Raw genomic sequence first — 25,789 nt, 5'->3', positions numbered from 1 at the left:
CGAACCAATTCAATCGGGGTAAAAGGATAACTTTTTCCAGTCCATGAGGAACATTTGACAATCACATGGACCTCCCTCTGGATATTGTATCCTATATTATCACATGGGTTCCCTTCCCTCCCCACTAGTGAAGTCATAAAAAGAGGCACTGAAAACTTAACCAAACCATCAGTAAAATCTCCCCATATATTCTGTAGGTTTATACAGTAGGTATAAAGCTTATATTTCATTTGCTTAATGAGGGATCCTTAATAATTAAAGTTTACTTTAATTTTGTTTCCCCAAGAAGTCAAACCTGTTTTATAATTCTTGAATGTTCTTCTTCCTACTACTGCATGTCATATAGCTTTTCTAATGTGTTTCGGTCTTTGAACATGTTAATAGAAATCATGTATATGAATTAATAAATGAGGTTGAACAAAAGCAGAAATTGATCTTTTTGCATAATTTATATATATTTTATCATTTGCAGCGTCTGCTTCAATGCAGATACTTGAATACAAACAAGCTCATTCAGCCATCACATCATCTCACAGAAAAGTCCAATAGACTTTCAATCATTCACTTTGATGTTCTTATGAATGTTCACATATGTACTACACTAGCAGTATCAATATCATATCTCAGGGTAATAACTATTAAAATTAACTTAAAACCATGTTGAAGTGAAAAAATAATACACTGATCTCCTTTTCTTTGTTTTCAATAATCATGAATAACTTCTACCTCTCTGGTATTAAATATATCATTGTAATGCCATTATCACATTTCAGTTCTGCCAATGACCATTTTTTTTTTTGACCTTTGAAGAATATCCACTTATGAATTACTCATAAACAACAACATGGGACAAGACAAAAGGCGAATAAACTAAAATCATAATTTCAAACGAATAAACAAACAATCAAGCAAACACAGAATGGTGTACAGATAAAAATGCACAACCCTTCACAGGGTATGCCTCTCATTGTTATACTATGCTAATAGCAGTCAAACTTGAAACAGCTTTTAAACAATCACTATCGTGATAGCCTTGACAAATTGATTTCTATAACCCACCAGAAGTTACACCAGAAATTGTTCCCTCAGTTTTCTGCCAGGTTCCTAGCAAAGAGTTCAGTCAAACACTTAGCTGGCCCAGGCTCATAGCCAGGATTTCTCAGAACAAGGCGAGGGAGGAACCGGTATTTTAGGAAGGATACAATAATTGTAACCTGTAACTTGTGGAGTTTTTGTTGCACATGGTGGTGGGCATATGAGGGATATTCACAGTGGTCTGCATAGGGCACACCTCACCACCCACCTCCACCCCACCGTCGGGCCAAAAGCCTGGCTACAGGTCGGACCTGCCATGTAGTCTCGGCAGCGTAACGAAAGCGCAGGGATGGTAGAGACACTTTGCTCTCACAGAAGGTTCAAAAAGACAAACAATTGAGATTTTTTTCTTGATGAAAATTTTGAACCAATATGTCACTTCATAAATAAAGATTAATGATGACAATACATTAATCTATCGATTGATACAAAAATAAAACTGATTAAATCATCACATGAATTCAACAATTTCTTAAAAAAAGTTTCAAAAATTTGTGCAAACACTTTTTCCTATTCCCTTATAACAGATTATTCTAAAACCTAGAAATCTATCCTTTTACAATCTTCACTGTCCAAAAAGCTTTCACATAATACCTAAAAGTATAAAGAAGTGCACTATAGGCAACTGTCATTGGCCAAAAGCAAAAAAGAAATGGAATGCTGGGATGGTATCAATTCTGTCTAACCTATGATAAAAATGAGCAAGAACCTTCCAATGTAGTTTTGATTGATTGATTGAAGTATAAAGAACAGAATGAGAATTGAGAAGAATGTCTGTATTAAAATAGGTTTGTGCCATGTACTGTTCATGATTCCAGAATGAAACCTAGAAAAAAGACTGAAAAATAACATGAAGATAAATAGAAGAACGTTTTCTAAATTGTCATGAATGAAAGTCACTTTGTATTGTTTAAAACACAAAAGTGGTTGTATTGATGCTTTAAACATCAGAAGACTTGGAAACAAGCCCAGGAATATCTTGCTTGAGATGCCCCTAAATGTGACATACAAACGAGTTATACCAAGCTAACATTACAACACCGCAGTGCTCATAAGACTTGAAGCAAGTTCAGCCAGATTTCTTGCAATAAAATGCCTGTATACCCACTTCACACAGGTCAAGGTTAATTAAGTTGCACTAAAATATCCTGTCAGGACTTTGTAAACAATTATTGACATCCAAATGTACGGCTTTGTACATGTAAATTGAATATTAACCCCACTGAGAATCAGAAAGCCAGTTAGCATTGTGATTCCTTGCCATACAATTTGCTAAAAATTCAAAATACCTATCTGACGATTGTAGAGCAAGTGGGTTTCAAATTTTTCCAAATATTAATTGAGAACCAGAGAAGATTTGTAGCATTCCCTTGTGGGCATCAACCATGTCTTTCCAATAAGGATATTACGGTATAGAATTTTAAACCAAAATGTTTCAAGATCCAGAAAGACCAGTCTTCCTATGTGAAATATAGACACATCTTACAATTTTGAGCTAGTAAATCCCTTAAGTAATTGTTGAGAGTTACATGACACTGATTATACACTGTGAAATATTTGTGAGAAAACTGCCAAGTTTTCCACCATTTGAGATAACCTTTTATACCCCTTGAACCAGTTTATGTCCATTTGAGACAACCTGTTGACCCCTTGAAGCTCAGAGGGTGAAAAGTGATAGGAGGTTTAAGTGCACCTTTAAAGTGCCTTTCAAGTGCACATTGCACCTTTAAAGCAAGAGTTTGAACTCTTGAGAGTCAGATATCATTACCTGGATGCCAGGTATGTTTCATTGAAGACATTAAGAATTCACAGATTAGTTGTAGCTGTAATATTGGAGTTATCATGTTTAAAAGGTTTTCAGACTTTAATGCCCTCATATGACCTCTACCAATTTCAATAGAATTCTTGCATTCACCAAACTAAATCTACACACGAAGTATGAAGTTGAACAAAGATGTACTTTTTGAGTTATTGTGTTCACAAAGTTTCACACTTTGACATCTGTTGACCCCAAAATGACCATTGAGCTTCTTGTACTCAATAGGACGGATCCACATAACAAGTATGTAGTTAATCCACCATTAACTTTTTGAGTTACCTCGTTTACAAGCAAGTGTCACATACATACACACACTCACATCCATGCACGCCATCACTATCGCCATCGCATAGATTACTTTTGCCTCCGGCAAGGAATAAAATAACTGACAGAGCCATTTCTTCTATTTGGAGAGTGCCATCAAGTAATCATTTCCTGAATCTCTTATTTCTTGAAAAAAAATATTGGCACTTATAGTCACAAGATCTTTTTTATTATATTTTACATATTTATCAGATATTAAAAGCAAGCTGAAATCCACATGCATATATCATTCTTATCTTCATCCAGCAAGCATAGCTAACCAAAGTGTACTAAATAAATGTTGGCAAACATTAGAGCACAGGTCACATAAACATTAACATTAACAATAAACTATACATGTTACAGAAAAGATTTCATCATTTTCTTTTTGAAATATCTTTTGACAGCTAATATGACAATTTTAAAGTATTGAACTCTTGACTACTAAGTCATGCCCAACACTGCATATATCTGTCTGGAATCAATCCTGTAATAACCTTTATGCAAAAATAATCCAAATTTGCTGACATCCAGACTAGCTGTATCATAAAAGGCAACCCATTTTTAATTGCGTATGCACAAACGAGACCTTCACCACCCGTGAAGTTAAAACTCGTCTCTAAAAGTGCTGGGATTCTTACGTTACATCTCGCACAAGCTTTAAATTTTCAATATTGATCATTTCAGCGATATTTCTTCCCAGCGAGAGTCACCCTAGAGCGAGAGTTACCCTGCAACATCTATGCAGTGTAAACATCCATTAGACTGACATACGTTAGCTTCAGTTAGTTTCGTAGGCAAGTGATGCACCCATCCATCTCTCCACCTCAGGGACAGCCATTTTCTTCCTCTGAGCATAGTCTTCCACCTACAAGGTCAAGAAAAGTCAGTTGTGATGATGAAGCAGATGATTGATACAGGGTTTGGTTTTGAGATCTCAGCATCTTTCTAAAGTATTTCTTATAGGATAAATTATAAATATAGACTGTCAAACAGGACTAAAAAAAATTGGTTTTATCTTAGGGTTGCAAATTGATAAAAAATATCACAAGTATCCCTAGGTGGGCTCGAATAAGTGACACAGGCACTGAACGAAATAGCATTTTCATTTAAAAAAAAAGAGTATATTTCAAGAAGAAAATGAAAAGTGCAGAAATGATTGATTAGGTTAATATTCACTTCTAATATTTCACTCATTTCATCACTGCACCATGTCCATCTTAACAAATAGCTTACATTTCTGTAATACCTGTTTCATGACATAATATCACTTGAAAAAATACACATCGGATAAAAACATTTCGGATTAAAACACAATAACTCCCCCTCCATGATGACACAAAATTCTCCACAAAGGTTATGATATGACAGAGAATATATCAAACAACTCTATCCTCTTACTTACTCTTACTTCCCCCTCAATGATGATACAAAATTCTCCATAAAGGTTCTGATATTGACAGAGAATATATCAAACAACTATATCCTCTTGCTTAGAAACAAAAGCAAACAAAAAACAAACAAAAAGGAACAAAAAAACAAACAAGATCAGACAAAGGGGTAAAATATAATCAAGAAGAAAACAAAAACAAGACTATTGAAAGAAAAAGGGCAAAACTAGAAGAAAACAATAATATCAAGTAAGAGAGAGATATAAAAAGATAGAACTTACTTGATCTTTGGTGATTTTACCAACAGCAAAGTAGAAGGATTTAGGATGGGCAAAGTATAGGCCAGATACAGAGGCGGCAGGATGCATGGCAAGAGATTCCGTCAGTTCTATCCCTGTTTCCTCTTGGACTTTCATAAGGTTCCACATGGTGAGCTTCTCTGTGTGATCCGGTTGACTGGGGTACCCTGGTGCGGGCCTGATGCCCTGTCATGAATAAAAAATCATTCATAAATCAAATAGGAAACAGAAAATTCTAATAAACAGGACTCCATTTTCGTCACAGATGCGAGCAATATACTGAGCTGAAATTTTGAAGGAAGTGCTCAATATTTCTCTAAGCCAATGAAAATGATTTGGACCACACTTCACTTCCATCGTGAGGCACTTTCCAAATATAAGCCGGTTTAAAACCATTTGGCTATGGTCTAGTGGGCTACAAGGGGCAAACAATTCTCAAACAACAAATGTGTCTGACGTGAGTTCATCCACTCCAGACAAATTCGTCAGTTTTATTGGTTTTCATGGGTTTCCATATTCCGACACAGACGTTGTCAAGTGGTACAACTAATTAATATGGCAGAAGTGGTTTTTACAAAACCCTTACCTCATATCTGATTCTGTGCAAGTCGTTGGCATCTAAGCTTTCGTCTTTGTCGTACCCCCAGAAGTCCTTCCGTACTCTCTCATGAAGTTCCTCCGCGAATGCCTAATGAGAGATACAACAATAAATGAGAGAAACTGAATGTATAATTGATTTTTTATATGAATTTTATGAATGATACCATGGCTTTTAATATTTTACCATATAAGTCATTGAAAAGATCCTTTGCAGCGTATCTAATCCAAACCATGACCTTTGAAAAACCGACTCAATATCATGCAGAACAGAAACTAGTACATAACCTGACATATTCCCACTATCGTTCATTTTGTAATTCTGGAGAGTTACTTTGATAAGATTACAATCCTACTAAGAGGAAAAAATTGAGAATTCATTTAAAAGACTAAAGATCCGATTCTACCACTAACTTGAGAAATCAACTCTACACCACTTGCCACTTAACAACAGGACTTAGCGGTATGGCAGGGATGTAAATATGGCAGCATATGCTATAGGAAACTTAAGGCCTTCTATATTCAAGTTAATGAGATGATTTGAGTTCATCAAATTTACTAAACTTAGTACCATTTTCACATCCAAGGGGAGAATATTGAAGTTTGTGGGGGTACTGCCCTATGGTAGGAAAAAGACGCATGTTTGGTATTTTGTGTAAATATGAGGATGAAGTCAGGCTAATAAATGATTCAAAGCACCAGAAAATCCTCTCTCCACTTTTCCTTAGAAATGCAGCAAAGTCAAAACTGAATTTCATAACCAATGGATAAAAAGAAAGAAAAATTAAAAAAAAAAGAGTGAAATGTACAGCTTATTCTCCCTTTCTTCAAGAATCAGAGAGTAAATTTATCCTGCTAACAGAAAAGTAAAGAAATGATCTTGTTATTAATGTTATGACGACATAACGGTCATCACATAAACTAATAATAATAGCACCAAACTTCCCACTCACTTCAGCTAGCCTGTCCGCTAGTGCCTTGGCCATAATACTGTTGTAGTCGTCATGTTTTTCTTCATATCCCTTGCAAAGATCTTCGACTCCAAATCCAGCAGAGACTGCAAATGCTCCGATATAATCTCTAACGCCAGATTCTTTTGGAGCCACAAAATCTGATAGACAGGTATATGGATCTGCCTTGGCATCTTTCTCAGCCTATTACAGAGAGAAAAAAAAAGACAACCAAAATCACTTTTTGAGACAAAATTTCAGAAAGTGATGCTCAATTTTAGTCTATGATTCATTTAAGATAATCTAGAACAAGAAAGTACAACGAATGATACATTTATTTGCCTAGACCCGAATGAAACACAGGATTAGAAATCTTAATTGACTGTCTGGAATCTCATTCTAGGCTATTATTTCAATTATGTTCTGTCATGAAAGCTGTCCAAACATGTATTTTGATATTAACATTTAGCCGAGCATTGTTCAGCAAAAACCTTTCCCAATCAAGGCTATCAATTAAGTGACACTTTTCCCAAATTTAAATCGACTCAAACTGAGTCAGAGATGTTTCTTGTTTGTGAAGCTATTGACTCTGTGACTCAACTTGACTAACGAAATTGATGAAAACTTGTGACAGGTGTGACTACAACATGCATGAAATGAGATGCATAGAATCCCTCAGTTCATTCATCTCCCAGATGCTTATATAGTACATATGAAGAGAAATTCTTGTAACCAAATGCAGCACAAGTTTCCTAACTTTTACTGTTTTCAGTGAGATAATACAAAACTTGATCAAAATACTTACCAGATAAATTGACTCATCATGAAAATTGCTCCCCTTAAAAAAGTTACAAAAGCAACCCATTAATACAAATACTGAGTACCATTGCTAACACTAGCTTTCAAACACAATTAATTTTCATCGTGTTAATTAAACCATACAAGCGGATCAATGGCAAGTTTCACTCACCTGCTGTCTGAGTCCATAAAATACAAAATCGGGTTCCCCTTGTCGAGGTACTGTATCTTCCTTGTAGACGTGGATGTCATCATCCACACTGCAGGCTGGGTAAAGTCCTACGATTCCTGTCGCACGAAACAGCTTCTGGTTGAGCACATCTTTCAACATCCTCTGTGCTTCATCGAAGAGCTTCTTGGCTTCTTCACCTGTGTGACAGATATAGTTTACATCTTTCAGTTTTGAGGGAGATTGCAACAAAATGACCAGTAAAGATCATATCAAGGGTGAAATTACTTCCATGAGAAAGTCAAAAGTACTTCTCAAGATGAAAGTGGCCAAACTAACCAGTCTTTTTACATCAGCGATGATGGACGTATTATGATAAATATTCCTTCAAGCTGGAATTGGGAGGGTTCCTGCCATTACCTCCCACTGTGACATATAACTAAGAATTCTATGGGGCACAAGTTATACACTGTCAACTATGTATTACTGACATAACTGTAAATCCTTCAACTCCCAAGTCCAACTTTTTGGACCCCCTCCCCAAAGTATAATAATCGATGTCTATAAAGCACACTTACCAACAGTCTTGTCATTGAATATTTTGGGATAACCTCTGTTGGGATATTTGCCACGTAACTGCCAGACATCAAAGAAAGGCTTCCAGTCAATGTACGGTAGCAACCTGTTCAGGTCGTAGTCCTTGTATACCTTGGTCCCCACAAACTTTGGAACGACTAAAGAAAGGGAACGAGACAAATGGCATCCCTTCATCATGAACTGACAAGTTGTTGTATGTGACAACTGATATATGATGATCTGATGGCTTTTACAATAAGCATCAGTTACATAAACTTCGCATTGCAAATAAAAATTTGGAAATGGGTTATACCATTAATAACGGGGATAACTTTGTGACATTATTATTATTATTATTTATTTCAGGTTTACATTCCTAACTCACAGAGTGATGGGGAAACCCAAACTGTTATAAATCAGACACCTAATTAATGTAATGACCCAAATACAGATTATATCGTATTATTTAGAGATTGCAAATGCAGATAAAAATTGCAACCCAAATTTTCTGTTTTTTTCAGGTGCTTTTGTTTGGTACAGACAAAAAGAAGCATTAGCTACAAGAAAAGAAAAAGAAAAAATCTCTATCTATCTTCTTTGTATCTTTGGACCTGAAGTCATATTTTGGGACAACCAAGAAAATGTGTAACGATCCATTCCACTTATATTTTACATTCTTATATCATTACATTGATCAGGACAGAATTTTTAACTGGTAAATTAACTCTTGATGCAAAAATCTGAAATTGCAGTACACGGCCAGCATATTACAAGGGCACTGCAGCATCAAATTGGTAAGGGAACATTGCTCTGAGAGACTTTCTGTGTTCTGTTTGTGCGAGTCCCAACTGTATTTAAATACATAATGATATGCTAGTCTTACTAGGGGCCTAGGGGTACAGTGATGTCTTTTCTCAGCGTTATTTGCATGGGAAAGAACACTTACCTGGCACACTCTCTCCTTCCCAATCTATCTTAAATTTTCTCTTTCTGCACTCTACCAATGGGGTATACTTCCTGTCCTGATGGGAAAATGACAAACGAACTTTATGAACCATGTTCTTGTTGCATTTTGCAAAAAGCATCATACAGAGGAGGGTTGGGGGGTGGGGGGGGAGGATGAATGGAAAATAGAAGAAGAAAACAAGACAGCAGAGTGAAAAAAAACTAACCAAATGGAACAACACCAACCAACCAAACAGGTACAATTACAGAGCGATACCAATGTAGGCAGAAATAGGTCTGTGGAATATGATTGGATGGGTTGGGGGGAGGGTGGGGAAGTGGGTAGTGGTGGTGACCAACCAACCCCTAAAATAGTGTAGGAAATGAATTGCATGAACTAGTTGGTCGGGGTACAATCTAAATCTGACATACTTCAATATGATGATTTAAAAATTTTTATAGTTTTTTGACAATTTTACATGTGAACACAAATATGATCCCATCATTAATTCAAGTTGTGTTTTATTAAACTGCTAATTCTGGTCATATATAATATGTACAGTTTGGTGACCAAAATCTCATGTAAAAATCTGCTATTACCTTTCATAAGCAGTGTAAGAAAGGGAATGCCATTACTTTGTGTCCCTTCTGTTTCACATTTTGAATGTTTGGACTTTAGATATGAGATTCAAACACTGGACAAAAAAACATTGGCATTTTACCTTCAGCGAATCGTAGTGCTCATCCCTGATTTCCTCGTATTCTTCTTTCACTTCCTCGTAAAAGTCGTCGTACTGCTCCTTGTCCATGAGTTGAGAGCACTAGAAGAGAAATTGTTAACATATCATATTAAATTGGAAACGGTAAAATAAAGTGACTAACTATTATCTTGATGAATATGGCTCATCAATGATATCATTCAAATTGTACTCATATGCAGTTTTTGATTTACATAACTGTTATAGTAAATATCCTTTGATTTTTAAGGAACTAAAACTATGATAAATCAGCCTGTGATGACCATCGTGAACTATTGCCGACTAAAAAATATCTGTTTTTATTTTGAAGCAGATGCAATAACGATGGTAACAACAAGGAGATCAAGAAATCCTTTCATTCACTCATATCAGGAGAATACAACCACATGTCAAAGGTCAACTGAGGTTACATGTCGGCACAGATGGCCTTGACTGTGGATGAAACCTCTCCCCAATTACCCCCCCACCCCCCCACACAGGCATGCCCTATCTCCATGGTGGATAGAGTGCCTTGCATGAATAGTTCCCAAAGGCCACAATTTTAGTGACAAATCAACCCTTTAATAAATGTGGTTTTTCTTTTGAATCTGTCTTAACCTTGTAGTACCATACTTGACAGTTAAAGGAACAGCCCCTAAACAATCTAATCAGATAAAATGAAACTTCAGAGGTTTTCAAATACTCCAACAAGATCGTAATTAAATTTGATGGACAAAATCTCTTTCTTGAACCAATGACAACTCACTGGCTGATAACAGCCAGATGGCTGTAGCAACACAGATCTCTTAGTTATTACATGTAAAAATTCCATGATCTGGTCAGTAGAAGACAAAAGTTACAACTCATCACAAAAAACACAGCTTTAATGTTGAAGTTCTAGGCAAGTTTCTTGTCAATCCCAAAAAATCTATGTTACTTAGAGCATGCTCAGTAGACTGCAGCCATTTCAACGAAAATAAACTTTGATCGAGAAAAGCTTTTTGAGATCAAGTCAAAAGGTGAAGGTAGTAAATAGAAAAGGTTAGACAAGCAAAAATAAGAAAAGCAAGTTTGAGCCACAACAGTGTTTGAGGATAATCGACTCCTTCATTTGCCTAATACCTCTGTTTGAGTCCTTGAAGTATCAGGTAAAATCAGATATAACTGTTCTTTATTTTTATACAAAAAGCTAGTTGCATTCCATGATCATATTTCACTACCCGTCACAATTATTCAAGATACAGTCAAACAATGTTCTGCATCAGGTCGATGAATTTTGTCCCTTTTCAACACAATCTGCAAGTAATTAGCCACAACAGTTAATGACGTAGTCATCTTCAAGGAAGGGTATCTTATGCACAAAGTAAACTACACTAGGTACTTTAGTAATGATAGTATGGTATGTCTAGGTTAAATATTAATCCATCTATGGATTACATTCTTAAGGATTCTAAGCATCTTGTGAGGCAAAGATACAACAAACAATCAGTATTAATGTCAGGGAGAATCAAAATGCAAAATTCAAACAGCTGCTATAAGTTTCTAAGCTAGGCTAGGTACTTTTGTAATGATAGTATGATAGGTCTAGGTTAAATATTCATCCATCTATGGATTACATTCATCAGGATTAATGTCAGAGAGCATCAAAATGAAAGCAGCTGCTACTAGTTCCTACCACAACTACACTCTTGGATGCATCCAGGACGTGAATCGCAGGACATTCATATCGTGGAGCAATCTTCACAGCTGTGTGTGTCTTGGAAGTTGTGGCGCCACCTATCAGGAGAGGCACTTTCAATCCTAGTCTCTGCATCTCCTTGGCAACGTGAATCATTTCGTCAAGGGACGGGGTGATCAGACCGGACAAACCAATAAAATCTGTTATGCAAAATTTAAAAAAGAAAAGAAACAACTACTAACACCACATCGGAAAAAAGTTATGGAATATACCATTATTTTGCATATTCTCTAAAGTTACCTATTGTGTGTTAAAGTAAGTGGGCCTGACATTTTGATCCTAGCAAGATCATCTTCAGAGCCTCTGAAGAAATTCCTGCTAGTATTTGAAACGTCAGGCCCACAAAATTTTGTCAGCAGTTTTGTTTTTATTTTGAAGTTACCTATTGTGTCATACGTTTGTTACACACTATTAAGGTCACAGCGGTCATCACTACCATCACCCCTTAAAAGAACTTATTCGCTCTACGCATTGCAAAGTAACTGTCATTGCTGTGTTCTCTGTTAAATTGATTTGTTTCACTTTACGCCTACTGCGTATAAGGAGAATCAAATGCCTTTATAAACTGATGCTGTGAACGCCAAAACCTATGAGAAATTAATCAAACCTGTTACAAAGTCAGGTGGCATCATTTGCAATGTTAGAGTTTAAAGCGACATTTTGTGACCATGGACATTCGTACTTTACCCAATAACAAGATCAATTCTGCCAAGGAAAGTAAGCAACAATGATTTATTTACATAAAATGCCTAAAAAAGTGCCCAGTGCAACATAAGTCTATACAGGACACACATATCATTGGTTACCTGCTTTGTGTTCTAGCGCTGCAGCTAAAATTTTCTCACAAGGAGTCATGACCCCGAGGTCAATGACCTTGTAGTTGTTACATCCCAGGACAACACCAACAATATTCTTGCCAATGTCGTGGACATCGCCTTTCACCGTTGCAAGAACAATCGTTCCGTTGTTGAAATCCTGGAAGATGGAATGAATATGTTGCAGTCAATTCTACCATAGTATTTACTTGACCCTCCAAAAGGGTGGACACTAGCTTGCAACCGCTAGTATACTGCTAACAAAAATTGTGCACATTATCATCCAGATAGGGGTAGGTTTCTTACTCATTGGTATTTCATATTTCATATAAAGGACTAAGGTACCTCTTCCCTTTCTTATAACATTTTTAACATTTAAAAAAAAATTTCAACATTAAAAAAAAGTACCATGTATGTAGAGCTGATAGATGTTTACAACAAAGTGGCAAACAGTTTTTTGGTAGGATTTGTAATGGAACATGAAAATCCCTTAATGAAAAACATAAATTGGTAACAGAGATTTACAATTTAATCAAGGACATTTTCACATTTTTTGATTTTTTATAATTCTAACATATCTAACAGCAAGATTGTAACAACAACCAGGTGAAAACTACTGATGGCTCCCTATACACAACAAATACCAACCCTTGTAATGAACTAGTTTCACGATTAAGAGGACTGCCAATTAACTTTGTAAAAAACAAAATATTCACCATCATTTCACCACACTCGTCACCATTTGCCATCTGTTCAATCATTTGCCTTTTTTCTTCTTCCATGAAAGGTATCAGATGAGCGACCGCTTTCTTCATCACTCGAGCTGATTTAATGACTTGCGGTAAGAACATCTTGCCAGCCCCGAACAAATCCCCAACGATACTCATGCCCTGTTACAGGAAGACCAAAAGCGACAGGTTCTGTATTATAGTCATATTCCTAGTTATTCTACTGATTATCAGTTTTTAATATTCTATTAAGGTTTTTATCCTTGTCCAAATACATGCAACTAGACTGGCAGTAAAGGTTTCACAAAGTTACTAATTAAACAGAGCTTCAGAGCCAATTCTTGTATGTAGGGCAGCCGAGGCTTGGTACATCTGTTGTAAAAGTGTTGTAGTCAACTATGATTTCCATTTAAATAATTCACTTATAAAAATTGTAGGGGAGGGAAGACATGGGGAAGGGAAAATGTTCCTAAACAGAATTGTTGCAACAGGCCAGTGTCCATATTGCTGAATATATGGAAGGTCCCACTCGTTGAGCAGTGGGGGGTAGGGCCAGGGGCCCACGGTTCTACGCAAACTGATATCGATGATAATATATTACCTGCATCAGAGGGCCTTCAATGACGTTCAAGGGTCTTGGATATAACTTCCTGTTGAGTCTGGCTTCTTCTGTGTCTGCGACAACAAATTTGTCGATACCCTGTTGTTCAAAGAAAATGTTAGGAACGGGTCTTGACAGATATTTTCACCAACATGCCATTGGCTATCAGAGATTTACTTTGAAAAGCTCATTACCTTAAACATCGTGGGGAGCGTTTCAACATCTGGCCAACCTCAGTCAATCATTTACCCGAAGAAGTTTTGTACATTGACATGTACAGTGGGTACCACATGACCATTGGGGGGGGGGGTATAATTTACATGATGCCCAGTAGAATTTTCAGTTAACTGTTTGACAGCAGACTAAATGTCAGTGAAGCTTTACTACATAAAATGAATCTTGTGATCTGCTTTTTCCAGACTGAAAGTGGACTTTTGGTAGAAACTTATTTATTCTCAGTCTTTCAAACTTGACAAAAGCTTCAGATTATATAAACTTGGTTTCCAGTCATGACTAACACAATATGACTGACACTGAATCATAGAGTTGTTCGTTTCTCAGATCGAATTTAACTGCTTTTTTGAGGTTAAATGGCATGTTGCGATCGGCTTCTCATAGGAATTGTTGACTTGAGCAATGTCTGCGTAATGTGAAACAAGTTTTCATTAATGTCCATACAGAAATCTCAAATTGTTCAATAGCTATAGGCAATTAACTGTAATGACAAACTTCAGTCTCGATGCTTATATGCAAATTAGGCTAAGCTAATCCTCTCTAATATGCAACTGTGTGCAGATCCATATTCTGGGCTTTGTTTTGGTTTGTAAGAAACTTTCAAGTCCACAAGCTTATTCAAAAACCTGGTACGAATGCAAGAAGGAAACCAAATTTCACCGTGAATTCCCTCAACTGATAAAAGATCATAAAAGAAATGTCAGCAATGGGAGGGGGGGGGGGAACAAACAAATCAATAAAATAGTAAGCTTTAATTTTCACACCTTCACCAAAGAATATGACAATCTTTTCTCAACAGGCTCTTTTCTCCAGGCTTCATCATCAACAGCTTTCTTTACTCCTTTCCCAAGACCCTATACGGAGATTAAAATTAGATCGGATTATATACAAACGTAACTTCACGTAACACAGATACTACAGAACATATCACATAACATTGCTTGAAAAATGAATAGCATCAAAGAGATGGGTACATGACAATAACCTTAAAATTTGAGAGAGAAAGCTTACACTATGCAACTAGCAAAAACATTCCAAAAGACATATACAAACCTCGGCGTAGGTGAGAAGTTTCTCTGTAGCTTCAGGGTCAGTGTTCCACAAGAGATCTTCACAAAGTTTCAGTAGTTTGGGCTCGATGTCATCGTATACTGGCAAATTTCCTGCATTTACGATACCCATGTCCATACCAGCCTTGGTTAAAAGAAGAAGAAGAAAGTAGTATTACCGATTGTTAACATTTCAGCAGCAATAAATAACAGTTTATGCTGCACAATTATCAATTAGACAAAGTGATTATTGTGGATAAGAGAGTTGACCAACCTACTACCGATGGGTTTTGTCTACTTAGGCCTCTAACCCATTCAACAACATCATACTAAAACAATAAGGACTGACAATGTAGTTAATCATAGCTAGTTAGAATCTTAACGTGATGGAATGGATGCGAGAATCAGCAGTATATTATGGTTGTGTTTTCGGAAATGCCTGTAGCTAACAACGGGACGAAAGGTGGGCCGTTGATGCAATTTTCGCTCATGCTGTTGTCCTAATCAATGGCAATGTCTTAAACTGCTGTTCGGTTAATTTCTCTCTTTTTGCGACACAATATTACCTCCTATGGAGGAATGTGGCTTTTGTAAACATTTCCGTACGATCACGGACACTTCTACGCTTCTACACTTCTACTTCTACGAGTCATCGAATGTTTATTGAGCACAAAGCTATAATTTTTCGGTATTGTCACGGAATAAATGAAGGGTAGAGGCAGTGGGGAAATCCAACTTAATTCATGCCAAGACAAAGTTTGACTTTTTCACACAATAAGCAATATTTGTGTGCTGTTTCTACTCACTTTGATGGCATGGTAGAGGAAGACACTATGCATTGCCTCTCGGATTACCTCCTTTCCTCTGAAGGAAAACGACAGATTTGATAGGCCTCCGCTGATACGACAACCGTATAGCGATTGCTGTGGAAGCAAGAGCAAGTCTAAATTGCTAATTGACTTTAACAACTGAAAACCACCCCCAGTGATTGAAGAAATAAGTCTCTCATACAATCATATGACAACAGTGTACTTTTTTTTCTGAACAGTAAAAGAGGTTCCAATACACTCAAACCCTTCTCACTGAATCCTTGTAGAAAGCATTTTCTTCTTGTATTAGCTATTACACACAATAAGTGGGCCTTAACGTGACTATAACTGGTCTGTGATGACTGCACCACATACTGTCCAGAGCTAAATATAGAAGTAACTATCCTATGTTAATAATTGTGGAGACAAATCAATTCTTTCCTCTTCTTTTATTGTGTCTATTTTTGCTCTGTTCTTTGCTCAATTGTCCACTTTAAACTGTCTGTCCTCCTGTGTACCTTAATGTGTTCTTAATTTGTTTACATTTCAGTCAGCCCACCGAGGAGATCCTGCTAGGAATCTAAACATCAGGTCCTCTATTAAACATTTTACACTCTTTTCTGATTATAGAGTTTGAAAAAACCCTGTTTACAACTTTTTTGTGACTAGCAGCTTCCCAATCAATTTTCTCTTAAGCTTTTAGAGGTTGGTCAGTTAATGTCCAGCAAGTTTACCAAACCTCTTAATTTAAGTGAAAAGAAGATTGGGATTGCCCAAACTGAGACCCAAAAGGATTCGGTGGAAATGAAAGTCATTCATGGCTCCCATTGATTCTGGAGCCCATATACTTATTCATATCTCCATAAAAATGAAAGCGTTAACTAGCAAATAGAATAAAAATTACAAAATGTTCTTTTGCTTTATCCTTTGGAATACCTGACTAGTCAAGCTAAAGAACTTCATCGGTATGAATTTTTTTTTGTGTCACATTGCATCTAAACATTTATCGCAATCTATACAGAAAGCTTCTTTAAGAGATAGACAAGTTGTATTCTGACTATGTTATTCATGAATGTAAAGAAAAAATCTTCTCAGAAAAGGAAAAAGAAAACCGTCTTTTACTAACATCTGTAACAATCTCTTTCATTTGATAAATTAATTCCTTTGTGTCGCTATGGTAACTACTAAACTACCTGACCTAAAAACTATTTCAAACTCATGCTTTTAATAATTTGCTATGTTATCGTTGTTGTTTTTTAACCTCTTACCTTGATTTTTCTAGTAGCATCGATGAAGTGAACCCCGTAGAGATTGTGTTCCTCCATGCCCGTTGCTATGGTGAGGATGTTTGGATCAAAGACGATGTCACAGGGGTTAAATCCCACCTTCTGAACCAGAATATTGTAAGATCTAGTACAGATTTCAAGTTTTCGGTCACTCTCTGTCGCCTATAGAAATAATGAAATCGGAACAAAGTTCTGTAATCAGCAAATACTAAACAAAACATTTTCATGCATTAAACGAAACGTTGGCAAAGAGGGTTACGACCAAGACAAAAGATTCTCAAGGCTTGAAGATCACAGTTTTCCAATATGTTCACCGTTGGCACCCAATGAATAGATATTGTCCTAAATTTCTTTAACATTGCTCACAAGTACCATTTCCACCACCACCACCAAAAAGAGTTTGTTATGGCTGTATTTCATTTAATATCTGTTAAGAGTAGCATAAAATGCAGGTATAATTGAAAAATAGCCATCAATATTTCAAAAAGCTTCCAACCGACATGACTAAAATATTCAGAACTTCAAATAGTGTTATTACAACAACAACGAATCTCTATCATTGCTTGATATAGCAAACACTAAATTCTATGTATTTTTTTGTCTAATATTGTGATCCACTGTCTGGTATTTTTCAATAATTGATACGATTCTTACATATCAAAAAAACACACCCATTTCCTGTGTGAAATATATGACAGTATTATTAGTTCTCTGTTCATCTCTCGCCATTTGTCCTTAGTTTGTTTTTGTTTCAGTTAGCCTCTAACAAAGATCCTGCTAGGATCTGAATGTCAAGCCCTCTAACTTTTACATTTTACCTAGATACAGAGGCATTATCAGTAGTAAAGCAGTTTCTAAACAGTTTTTTCTCTCTCTTTGTACATCAGTATTTGTTTGGCTGGAATGCGACCCACATTAATGTTGACACTAAAGCAATACGGGCTGAAAATTTGATGGAATAAAATTCTGTCTCCATGTCTTTCTCAAATAATCATCTGCTGGGTGACAATTCCTGAGTGGTTTCTAAGCTCGGGTTTATTGCAATCTTTTAGTTGCCCACAGAAATCGATGGATACAGTTATATATTGCAAAGTAATGAACAAACTCCACAAACAGACAAGAACAAGAAGACGAAGAAAGAAAAGGGGATAACGAAGTCCGAGATATCAAAAATTTGTAATATAGAACTTGTGGAACAAAGTACATTGATCCAATACAGCTTTGTAGCTTGTTCTATTGTTGACATATCAAATGTTGCCCTTTATTCACTTTGTTTGTAGGGATCAGATTAGGTTTGAATGGGGGTGTGGCAGAATACAATGTTATGCATCTTGTAAAAATGGTTCATTCCCCTTGTAAAAGAGGTAGCAATAGCTTTACCTGTCCGACTTCATCAAAAGCCATGATAACCACTGCTGCTCCGTGCTTTCTGATAATCTTGGCCTTCTCCAGGAAGTCCTCTTCTCCCTCTTTTAAACTTATACTGTTGACGATGCACTTGCCCTGCGCACATTTCAAGCCTGCCTCTACTACCGAGAACTTGGAGGAGTCGATGCATAGAGGCACCTGAAAGATACAGAAGATGGAGAAAAGGTTAAAAAAATATAAAAATATCCTCTAGTTGAAATCCAATGAGCATACTAACACTTATCACAAAATAACGATCATCATGATCAGCAGTCATTTCTACGACGCTTAAGGGACCACAGATGTGAGAGAAACCAGCAAGGACGTATGGCTTACAACTTACACGTCAGGTGGCTTCCAATTCAACATTTTAACTCAAACTAGGAATCTTTTCGATTTTAGAAAGTCATTTCAGATGGGAAAACGGTAGATTGCTCTTGGATGAAACACCCTTCCTAACTATTACCCAGCTGGGTATCGAACCCGGAACCTCCAGGTTGCTAAGCCTCATTTGCTTCAAATGCCACTGCCTTTATCCACTCGGCCACAGCACGGGCCAAAGCACATGCCTTATAATATCTAGCAAGTACATTCATGTTCACACGTTGTCGTTTAATATAACAAGTCTACTCATTTTTTATTTTCATTATGTTTTATACTTAAAAAGTCTTATTCTCAAATCTTACTGACTTGTAATACATCAATCTTCCAAATACAAAATTGAGTTCCAAAACAGGTCAAATTGTACAATTGTACCTTTGAAAATTGCACCAATTTGTGAAAAAGTTTGACCATAAGCTGTAACGATAAAGAGGAATTTGACTATGCACAGTAACTATAGTGACACATCTGATCAAGCATGGTAACCATGGTGACAAGTTTGATTATTCAGAGAAAATCCCTTTATTGAATGATGAAAACTTTTCTGAATTACTGTACCTTTGAAATGTCGGGTTCTGAGGCTATCAGGTTGACAAATTTGGTCATGGCTTTGCATCCATCTAACATACCCTCATCAAAGTTTAAGTCAAGAACCTGAGCTCCAGCTTCAACTTGCGTCTTAGCAATGGCCAAGGCATCCTTTGGGGAAAAGAAACAAAGAAAGGATGCTAAATCTGTTTCTCATATGGCTAGACACTCATCTGATTTAATGGAGAAGAATAAGAATGAGGAGGAGGAGGAGGAGGAGGAGGAGGAGGAGGAGGAGGAGGAGGAGGAGGAGGAGGAGGAGGAGGAGGAGGAGGAGGAGGAGGAGGAGGAGGAGGAGGAGGAGGAGGAGGAGGAGGAGGAGGAGGAGGAGGAATGGAAGCAGACCAGATTTTAATCAGTTTTAAATGTCAACAAGGATATATTCATGAATTAAGCGTCAGCCTGAGAGAGGTGACAGAGCAAGGATTCTGATGAAAATAAAATTTACAAGTATTTAAAATCCACAAGAATGGTACATGTAGGTTGGATGATATATTAGACTTCTAGTTTTTAGACTGACATATTGAAAACCCTACAAAAAGAGAAAAGGAAAACCTCTAAACAAATATTAAATCTGACACCAGCAGGAACTGCAGACACCAATCTTTCCAAATCTATCAATTGTTTGTTTACAAGAAGATCCAAATATATCAATTGTTTGTTTACAAGAAGATCCAAATATTAAATAATTTAATGATTAGTATACAACGGTATTGATGGTAACTTCAAAATGACAGGGACTTTGAGCAAACAGGAGATATGAGATCAATACTCCAGGAAATATTTTTCATCTGTATATAAACTGATAAACAAACATACTCACATCATACTTGTCATTTTTAATGAGTTTAGCAAACTTTCTTGATCCGGCTACATTACATCTTTCACCAATGTTGACAAAGTTGGTGTGCTTGCTGATAATGAAAGGCTCCAGACCTATTAAAACAAAGGCAAGAGATCAAATTTTAATGAAATTCAATGCAAATTAAACTTTAAGCTTTAAACCTGTAAATACCACATTGAGGTACCACAGTATCATTAAAGTTAGTCAGTAAACTCTTTGTCAAGTATTATGTCAATTTCTGTCTTAAGAATTTTACATTTCAAATACCATTGACAGTTAATATTACGTATACCTGAGAGAAGCATTGATCCGGGATGGAGGATTTTAGGTCTCTTCCTGGGTGGATGCTCGCTGACTGCCTCAGCTATCGCTCGGATGTGGTCCGGTCTGGTACCACAACAGCCTCCGACGATGTTCACCAGACCGTCCTTCGCAAAGTTTCCCAAGCTCTCTGCCATCATCTCTGGTGTTTCATCGTAACCTCCAAATGTGTTTGGTAAACCTGAGAATGGAAAGGGAAAGCTCATTGATATAACCTAGTTAGAGCCATTCAATGGCTGAGTGATACCTTCAGGATTAGAGGTAAATTTTTTTTTCGAGTGACCTAAAAAAAAAAGCCAAGTGAGCTTGTAATTATTATAGGAAGGAGGGAGGGCAGGGTGGGGGGGGGGGGGGTTTAAAGGATTTATGTTTTGGAGTGTACTTGATTTAACCCTCCAGTGACCTCTAGTAAGTTGTGACCTATTCACCATCAACCTGGGAGAATCTAAATACCACGAATCAGTTGTATCAATCTGCTGCTCTTAAGTTATGCGTACAAAGTTTTCAGACACATGTATTACTTCATAAAGACAATTATTGCCATGTTGGGATGTTGGAATTATAAACAGCCCTATTAACCACCAAAAACGCCTGAAAAGGATGAAACTGATGAAATCTAATGACAACTTCAATGACAGCAATGACAACTTCACAACAATTATTTAACAGTTGTGAACGATGCCTATCATATTACTGATACTATAAAATAGTTTCTTTAGCAAGTATAAACTCGTTGCAGCACAATACAGTACCTTTGACCTCGTTGAGACCAATTTAGATCACAGAGATAAATTTTTGTCCATTTCTCCTTATATACAGTGGACATGATAAGCTACAGCTATTCCTATTATTGTACATATTCAGCATTAAAATATGCTAAATCTCCTGAAAGGCTGAGTTGATGATGATCTCAGCTCTTCAGTATAGTCCTCAATATTGACATCAATCCATAGTTTCACACATAATAATAACTCCGCCTAAACATGTTATTTTATCAACTTTTATCTACACAACTAAGCACACTTAAAAGACATTCAACACCTTTGATACTTGACAAATTTGTAAATGGATTGTAATGTGTCATTTCCAATTGAGGTTTGTGTTGCATCTGAGGAATTGTTTAGTTTGTGTTTTAGACTATGTAGTCCAGTCAATTTAATTGATGAACCTTAGCTGTTGATAGGTTCATCTTTTTCTTTTCTTTTTCGATTACTGCATACTAAATTTGCCTTATTTTTTGTTTTCCTCTCTGTTAAAGGGGAGCTGCCTGTAAAAACAACTTGCTTTGTCATCTCAGCTCAACATCCTTGTACTGAAAATAAAACTGAAAACTTTAAGACCCGAACTCAAAAGATGTCGTACCAACCTGCGTTAGGGTAGCATATAACATAAGCTGTGGTTGAGAGACCTATGGCCTCGATGAAGGGTCTCATCTCTGTAGCCCCCAGAGCACAGTTTAGACCTAAGCAGAGAGGGTTTGCATGCGACACACTAACGACAAAGGCTTCTCCTGTTTGACCCGACAGGGTTCTTCCACTTTTGTCGACAATTGTACCTGAAATCTGTAAGAAAAGGGGAGAATTGTCATACAGTTTCTGCATAGTACCTTGATAGGATTACATTTAAAGCAATGCATTTAATGCTGTATCAATTGTAACATAAGATGAGAATGTTGTTCGGTTTGCAAGTTTTAGAAGCTAGTGACAGTCTGAACATCGGGCCCCCCAACCCATCACCTCTCCTGGGCCATACACTATCTTTCATTTTAACCAGCTTCTTCGGTAAAGTTGGAAACTCACAGTTTATCCGGTTAGTTGACGGTCACATAAAATACAAATAGGAATGGTAACATGAAATAATGACCTTCTTGACCTAGCGTCAACTTACAAATATCGGAACGGGTGCGTAGTCACTCTCAAACAATTCTTGTATTGCATAGAGGGCAGCCTTTGAATTTAACGTGTCAAAGATAGTCTCCACCAACAGTAGGTCAGCGCCACCATCCAGAAGACCTCGGCCCTGTTCTTTGTATGCCTCAACCATTTCATCGAAAGCTGTAATAATAAATAGGAGAACAGATGTTTATTACTAAAGAAAAGCAAAATGACATTTTTTTGGGACAACAATGACAACCTTAAATCAAACCAAGAGCACTTTTCAGTCTGAAGTCATATCCCATCTTCACCATACCACTCTCATCCAGAAAAAGGCATTACTTAGACAACAGCAAGCACAAAATGGCACAGAGGGGAAATAAGGCCAGCCCTGCCCAAGGCTACTGTAGTGCTATTGGTCAGGTCATTAAAACAAGTACTATACTGAGCTGGGTGGTCAACTTTTGGGGATAATTACACAGAGAAGAGGACAGCTACGTAATTATACGATGGAGAGGACACACGTGTACAAACAGCAGTAGTTTGTTAATGCCATGGTTATCACAGGAATTCATTATATAAAGCATACAGAAATGATGAGGCAATGATGTGCTCAGGATAACAAACAAACTTGCTCTTGTACTTTTGCAAGTCTGCAAGTTTTTAAGCAAAAGTGACAACAACAACAAAAAAATGAAAAGGACAAACAAGCAAGTTTACTCTGCAATATTGCTGACATTTGAAGGACCCTAAGCAACTATGATATAAATATGCTTTTATATAGTTTGAGTTTTGTCAAGCTAATTGAGACATGTTCATTTCTATTGGCCCTTCTAAACCTGTGTTTCAAAACAAAACAAAACTAGGTTTAGAAGAAATCTTACTTATATTTCTGAATTCAGGTTGTTCCACCTTTGGAGATATTGATAATGTTCTGTTCGTTGGACCCATTGCACCAGCCACAAATCTCTGCTGGCCTGTTTCTGCAGTCACATCTCTTGTTGCACGAGCTGCCAATTCTGCAGCCTGCTTATTTAATCTATATACCTACAAGAGAAAGGATGAAAAAGTACATTTCTGAATTTCCAAGAAACCAACTTAGCTTGATCTTTACTTAAGACTGCAACATATCATTTATAATTAAACATAAAAAACTTTGAGTGAAATCAAATCATTCAGAAAAGATGTAATCTATAAAACTGTTTGAACTTCATTAGTAAATCATCTTTAAAATTAATTCTGACAAATCTGCATGGATACTGTTGCAGATGTTACTGATACTGTAGCAACATTTCAAGATCAAAACACAGCTGATTTAAACAGCTTTGCAGTTGGTTATTAAATAAGCTTTATGTAACATCGAGCAGGTTACTTGATTGCATCCGTTGCAGTAGAATTAGGTTGAATAACAAATGAGAAGACTTCTGGAAGAATTCACATATATAAGACAAAAGAAAGCTTCCACTTGAAAGTTCAATATCCTGATTTTTTTCTGTCCTACATTATGTCATCAAGTTTTTCATCTTGTTAAATGCTAAACTGCTCTTTGTCCGTTGTAAAACTACAGCTCTTTACCTAATTTAATGTCTAAAGAAAATACAAGAGAAAAGCTGGTCAAGTTTTGCTATTCAAATCCAACCAATGAAATGGCTTACTATATGCTCCAATCCATAGTCTGCTTGGGCTATGCTGGTACTACTGAAAGTGTTGGTCTCAATAAAGTCTGCTCCAGCAAGAAGATATTCCTGGTAAGTTAAAACGGAAACAAAACCCTTTATGATCAAAGACTCAAACTCTTCCTGTACAAAAATATGATGTCTAGGTACAGACTTCTTCAAATGAATTTTACAAAATGGTCATCTTAATTGGAAACGTTTTACTGCCATCACTTTGTCGCCACCCTTAAGGCAAATATCTTACAAAGACATTGTCTTTAAAATCACCTGTTACTACATCAAAACGTTGACAAAGCTAAAAGTTGGTCGAAGTCCCTGAAGAGTAGACATCTACCTCCTAAAACTATCCTAAGATATGGAGAAAGGTCAATAAGGGACAATAAAAGGTTCTACTGTAGCACGTAAAAGTGCTTTGAGAGGGGCAATAAAAGAAAATCTCTCTAAGACTGATCATTGGTACCCAGTTTTTGTCTTTTGTCTTATATATATACGTATACATATATATATGGGGGGGGGAGGTATGGGGAGAGGAGGGGGAGGTTACTAAAAATGGTTACCTACTATTGAGCAGTCTGAGTTTTGCATGTATACCTACTTTTGGTTGCCATAAATTTCATGTCAATTGTTCAGTTTAAATGAAAAGAGTCTCAAACTTAAAAATTACTTTTTTAATGAGGTTGGGGTTGCCTACATGTACATGGATTTGGTAAGTATACCTGGATAATCCTCAAGCCAGGGAAATGAACATGCATTATGTTGACTTTATTGGTACAGTGCATGAATGGTTACCATAACACTAATAAATCCATGCCATGATTGCATCAGGTATATATTCCATTTGTCTTAAGTGAGGAATGCACAAACTCAAATACAACATTTGATAAACCATCTTCATTACAACTGCACAAGTAGGTTACAGTAGACCTACCGTTCTGTATGTGTTCTAGAATGCTACATTTGTGAACTATATTTAAACCAATCCTCTTTAACATTATTAAATCAACACTCAAACTAGGGTTGGGCGATATTTGCTTTTTAATGTCACGATAAATAGTTCAAAAATTATCGCGATATTGCGATAATTACGATAATTTTATCTTGTTGTTTTTAGTGTGTTCGCGAACACACTAAAAACAACTGCCGATTTCCCACCGGTGCTTTTGCGCAGCAAACACACCGAGCATAATGGCGTGGGGTTCAGGGGCCCGCCTTAGAGCCCCGTTGGGATCAAGGGGTGGAACCCCTTGTGAGGGTCCAGGGGGCGAAGGCCCCCGGAAACGTTAAGTATTTTTGCGTGTCTGGTGATAAAAAATTCGCAATTGAGGATTCAAACTACTGACTAACTTTATCAGTGGCGTAGGAAGGTACTTTTGAGTGGGGGGGGGAGCTGAAGACTGATGGCCGGCCTGGGGGAGGGGTCTAAGGGGAGGGGGTTCCCCCTCCCCTTTGGAATTTTTTGCATTTCCAGGTAGCCTCAGATGCAAATTGGTGCAATATAGCACACTTCAACACCCACTCCATTTTGTAAACTTAATTTTGTATTTTCACCAGGCCTTAGATGCAATTTGGTGCTCCAAATGAGATTTTTTTTCTCATTTGGAAATGAAAAAGGGGTTCTCTGACCTGCGAAGCGGGGGGGCCGAATGATACTTCCGCCCCTCCACATTTTTCACTGGGGGGGCTGGTGCCCCCCAGCCCCCCCGGTTCCTACGCCCTTGAACTTTATGAATTTAAATTGTCACGAAACTGATGAAAGTTT

The 25,789-nt window shown here is 37.0% G+C and overlaps 1 protein-coding gene across 1 annotated transcript in view; it reads right to left on the bottom strand.

Annotated features, from left to right (window-relative positions):
* Positions 1-430: 430 nt before the first annotated feature.
* Positions 431-25,789, bottom strand: part of LOC139971052 (methionine synthase-like) — a 31,594-nt gene continuing 6,235 nt past the window's right edge. The window contains exons 3-26 of the mRNA XM_071977214.1: positions 24,010-24,099; positions 23,239-23,401; positions 22,368-22,534; positions 21,847-22,042; positions 20,452-20,661; positions 20,139-20,251; positions 19,286-19,426; positions 18,320-18,505; positions 16,922-17,101; positions 15,651-15,767; positions 14,849-14,989; positions 14,560-14,649; positions 13,562-13,660; positions 12,949-13,122; positions 12,224-12,392; positions 11,355-11,557; positions 9,665-9,763; positions 8,944-9,019; positions 8,000-8,155; positions 7,425-7,621; positions 6,458-6,658; positions 5,494-5,595; positions 4,890-5,093; positions 431-4,085 (exon numbers count right to left, since the gene is read on the bottom strand). Coding sequence (XP_071833315.1) covers positions 3,999-4,085; positions 4,890-5,093; positions 5,494-5,595; positions 6,458-6,658; positions 7,425-7,621; positions 8,000-8,155; positions 8,944-9,019; positions 9,665-9,763; positions 11,355-11,557; positions 12,224-12,392; positions 12,949-13,122; positions 13,562-13,660; positions 14,560-14,649; positions 14,849-14,989; positions 15,651-15,767; positions 16,922-17,101; positions 18,320-18,505; positions 19,286-19,426; positions 20,139-20,251; positions 20,452-20,661; positions 21,847-22,042; positions 22,368-22,534; positions 23,239-23,401; positions 24,010-24,099 — 3,561 coding nt within the window. The 3' untranslated portion in view covers positions 431-3,998. The remainder of the gene's footprint in view (positions 4,086-4,889; positions 5,094-5,493; positions 5,596-6,457; positions 6,659-7,424; positions 7,622-7,999; positions 8,156-8,943; positions 9,020-9,664; positions 9,764-11,354; positions 11,558-12,223; positions 12,393-12,948; positions 13,123-13,561; positions 13,661-14,559; positions 14,650-14,848; positions 14,990-15,650; positions 15,768-16,921; positions 17,102-18,319; positions 18,506-19,285; positions 19,427-20,138; positions 20,252-20,451; positions 20,662-21,846; positions 22,043-22,367; positions 22,535-23,238; positions 23,402-24,009; positions 24,100-25,789) is intronic.

Source organism: Apostichopus japonicus, chromosome 8 (assembly GCF_037975245.1).
Source record: "Apostichopus japonicus isolate 1M-3 chromosome 8, ASM3797524v1, whole genome shotgun sequence".
NCBI classification, from domain to species: domain Eukaryota; kingdom Metazoa; phylum Echinodermata; class Holothuroidea; order Aspidochirotida; family Stichopodidae; genus Apostichopus; species Apostichopus japonicus.
The sequence above is the reverse complement of the archived record's forward strand: the minus strand, read 5'-3'. Positions and strand labels throughout refer to the sequence as shown.